This window comes from Oreochromis aureus, linkage group 14 (genome assembly GCF_013358895.1).
Source record: "Oreochromis aureus strain Israel breed Guangdong linkage group 14, ZZ_aureus, whole genome shotgun sequence".
Taxonomy (NCBI): Eukaryota; Metazoa; Chordata; class Actinopteri; order Cichliformes; family Cichlidae; genus Oreochromis; species Oreochromis aureus.
This window is the reverse complement of record NC_052955.1, coordinates 10,531,207-10,535,387: the sequence shown is the minus strand read 5'-3', so window position 1 is coordinate 10,535,387 and position 4,181 is coordinate 10,531,207. Positions and strand designations below refer to the sequence as shown.

At 35.5% G+C, this 4,181-nt stretch overlaps 1 protein-coding gene across 1 annotated transcript; it reads left to right on the top strand.

Moving 5' to 3' along the window:
• Positions 1-2,730: 2,730 nt before the first annotated feature.
• On the top strand, positions 2,731-3,663 carry LOC120432815 (olfactory receptor 6N1-like). Its single transcript, XM_039598032.1, has 2 exons — positions 2,731-3,294; positions 3,427-3,663. The coding sequence occupies exons 1-2, from the start codon at positions 2,731-2,733 to the stop codon at positions 3,661-3,663; spliced, it is 801 nt and encodes a 266-aa protein (XP_039453966.1).
• The last annotated feature ends 518 nt before the right edge of the window (positions 3,664-4,181 follow it).

Genomic DNA, 4,181 nt, shown 5'->3' with positions numbered 1-4,181 from the left:
ACTTATATCATTGATTAACAGCCCACTTTTATATTTCCTTCTATTATATTTGTAAATATATTATCTAATAGAGTTGCACAATGAGATGTTATTCTGGTCGGTCTTGTTATCAGTGGAAATAAACCCATGCTGTACATGGAATCAATAAATTCTTTTGTACTCTTATTATGATTTGGATTCAATAAGTCAATATTAAAGTCCCCACAAATAAAAATTCTTTTCTGATTTATATTTGTAAATAAGTCCTCCATATTATCCTTAAATATCTCAGTCTTAGATCCTGGTGTTCTATATATACAACTGACAATTAGGTTTTCCTTTTTCCATACTTATTTCCACTGTTAAACATTCCATCACTCCATCAATAACAGTCGTCATTCTTCCCATTCTTTTCGTACTTTAGGTTTTATCAATGTAAAGTGCAACCCCACCTCCTTTCTTGTTGATCCTGTCTACATGAAGGAATTCATATCCGTTTATTTTAAAGTCTTCTTCTTTCCCAGGAGTTATCCAGGTCTCCGATATGGCTATCACCTTGAATGGCTGTTCAAACTGTGTTATGTAGTCTTTGATGGCTTGAAAGTTTGCATATAAGCTTCGACTATTAAAGTGAACCAATGTTATACCCTGTTCTACCTTGATTTCCTTTTTAAGTTGCTCATTTGTAAAATAATTGCATTCCTTTGTCTTATTATTAAAGAAATTACAATCAGGATCTATGTTGCTGTCATACACCAATGTCTTATTTTCAATATCTATATGAGTTGTTAGTTGAAAATTGTCAGACATCTGCGTTGGTTGTGCACTTGGACGGTCCCATTGTATTTAGCACTGCTTTGCATTCTGATTTATCAGTTATATTTTTCTAGTTCCATCATCTCTTTGATGACTAGAACCTTAGCCTCTTCTGGTGTTCCATTTAACTTAATGAATATTTTACAGTCTGACGTCCTTGGAACTGTTAGTCTGCTCACCTATTAATTCCACTTATTGGTTCCACTTGCAATTGCGCTACAATCAGCTGATTTCAGTTTGTGTGTCAGAGGAGGAAAATAGTGGCACAGTCTACAGCAGAGATATGGACAATATTTTAATATTTTAGGGCTGCACCTAAAAATTATTTGGTATGAAGGAAATTAAAATAATGACCCAGGAAAAATGAATTTGAAAATAATCACATGTATTTTTAACATAACTCAAAAGGATCGTCAGAATAAAAATGAAATAAATAAGTAGCCAGAATATGGGTTGATTCCAAATGTATTGCTATAATCCATTAGTTTAGAAAAGCATGGATCTACGAGGCAAGCCAAAAAGGACACAGATGGTGGCTAAAGTTGGGCAGTTGGTGCCCCACTCAGTGTTGCCAACTCCTCAGTAAGGAAAATCGCTATTGGTTGTCCTAAAAGTCGCTAGAAGTCGCTAAATGACGTCATCACCTAATTTGCATAATTGGTCATGCTAATATAATTGTAACCTATGTTGTTGGAGAGAGAAATAACATCGTGGAAGAGACATAAAGTGAGTAAAAACGTCCTAAATGCATTTAGAGTTTATTTAGAACTACAAATTAAATTTCTTTTAGCAATTATTGTTTTTAATGTCACAATTCCAACCCTGCTCCTTTACCGGGCTTGGACCGGCAAAAGTGACCGAAATAGGCACTCTGGTGGAGTTACTTTGTGTGTGTGTGTTTATAAGTAGTTTTAAACCTTGTGATCCACAAAACAGCATAAGAGTAAAAGAGTAAAAGAAGAACTGACTGTGTTACAGCACCGCTGCTTGTTGAGAGTAAAGGGATACGTGCTTTCACGTCTTTTTAGCGACTTTTTAAGAAAAAAAGTCGCTAGGGGGTCTGAAAACTCGCTAAATATAGCGACAAAGTCGCTAAGTTGGCAACACTGGCCCCACTTCTTCTTTGTCTTTATCCATAAACACAAAATAGAAAGCGCAGACTCCCAGTAGGCAGCAGTCTGCCACCTTCTGGCAGAGTGAACACCATACTTGGTGATGCTCTTAATGCAGTAGAAAATGAGACCCATTCTCGGTGGGTGCCCTTTGTCATTCTGTTCATCATTTTTATGGACACAATTTATAGGCACAATCAAAAAGCAGCGAGAGTCTGTGTCTTAATCGCTTCAGGATCTTATCTCTGCTTCAAGACAAGATGAGAATTCAAGATCCACATGCATTCAAGTCCAGATTTGCAAAGATTTGTGGCTCTTGCTTTTTTTTTTATTTTTTATTTTTTTTACTGTTTTTAACTTAGAGGAACTCCATACCAAGATGTAGTGGTGTACTTATAAAGAGTCTAGATAAAGGTTAATAAAAGTCTGTGAGCAGTGAGATTGGCTTAAATGGAATTAAAATGTATCAATTCAATGCATCCTAATTGCACCACTGAAGGAGATGACATCATGGATCTGCAATCTCTGGTGATATTTAAATACAAAGAATTACCAAGCTCCAGAGCCATTGTGAGGGAGCTGACCAATGATATCTTAGGGTTTTTGTGAGACTTAAAAAGACAAAAGCTTCATGCTGTCAGGTTAACCCAAAGCTGCTTGGCTTTACAACAGTTAGTTGTTTTTTTTTGTTTTGTAACACTTGTGTATGATTTTAGATTTAAAATATATTTGTCGCTTGCTTTGAGAGGAGCTATTCATTTTAATTTTGTTACTTATTCAATTACATTTTGAAATAGCTTGTAATTTAAAAAATTTGTTGAACATGTATTTACAGAATGCTTCAATCAATGTAACACACTTTATTATAGGTGGTTTTGACACAGTTATAAGGCCGGAGGCAATTGGTGTGGTTATGCTGATAATCTATCTACTAGTTGTTCTTGCCAATACGGTAAATATCCTCTTCATTATTTTTGACAAGAGATTACATAAACCAATGTATCTTCTGGTTTGCAACCTTGCTGTTGTTGATATAATTTACACTTCAAGTACCAGTCCAACAATGATTGGGGTTCTACTTGCAGGTGTTAATACCATATCCTATGTGGAGTGCATAATTCAAATGTTTGTTTTCCACTTGGGAGCTGTGATGGAGAGGCTTGCTTTAGCAATTATGGCATTTGATAGATTAATTGCTATAATCTGTCCTTTTCAGTACCACAGTTATTTAACAAACACACGTGTTGTTTTTCTTACATACATCCTGTGGTTTGTTGGTAGTGGTTTTGCAGCTCTTGCCCCTGCAGTAGTAGTTCGTCTCCCTCACTGCTACTCAAGACTGAAGTACACTTTCTGTGACTATGCTGCTGTACTACGAACCACTTGTGCCGACCCAAATTACTATTTAAATTTAGGTGCTATTATATTATTTTTTATTTTATTCTTCACTTTTATTTTCATTTGCCTCTCATATTGTGTGATATTGACTTTTGTCAAATTATCAAATAATGACAAAAAGAAAATGGGGGGCACTCTTCTGAGTCACTTAATTTGTGTAACATGTCATTACTGTCCTGCATTTATAATCATTGTCTTAACCAGATTAGGCGTTGCATTATCCCTTGAAGAACGTCAGGGTTTACTTATTGGGACCATCCTCGGCCCATCTCTTGTTAATCCTTTTGTGTACAGTCTAAGGACAACTGAAATCAAAACTAAGATCTTTAGGATATTAAAAAACGGCTGGCATGTATAGCTAGTTTACTGTGAACTACTAGCAAGCCTGTACTATAAGCACTGAACATACAAACATACATACACATGGCATCATGACACACAATTAGTTTCTATGCTTAACTGAACTGTCTAATGTATAACTATATATGATTGGGAGATTTGTATTCACTATATAGATATATAGGCACTCTCAGTGCCATAGGTAATGTTTATGCAAGTGTCATCAAGACTAGTCCACTCATCAAGGAGGGGATGGGGAAGATACAAACATACATATCCTACAATCATTATAGTATGATAGTATGATGACTTTATTTGAATAATTTTAAGGATTTTCTGTATTTCCTCATCAGAGTTGTAAGACATTGGAGAATATTTGTGTGTGAAACAGCAAATCCCAGGACAGGCTGGCAATCTGTTTAAGTGGAGAAATATTCTGTTTTATTTAATTTGAATGTGGTCACCCTCAAGTTTCCTAAATGTCAGGTCCAAAAAGGTTGGATTTGGATTGTTGGATTGTTTTGCTTGCTTCTTGCA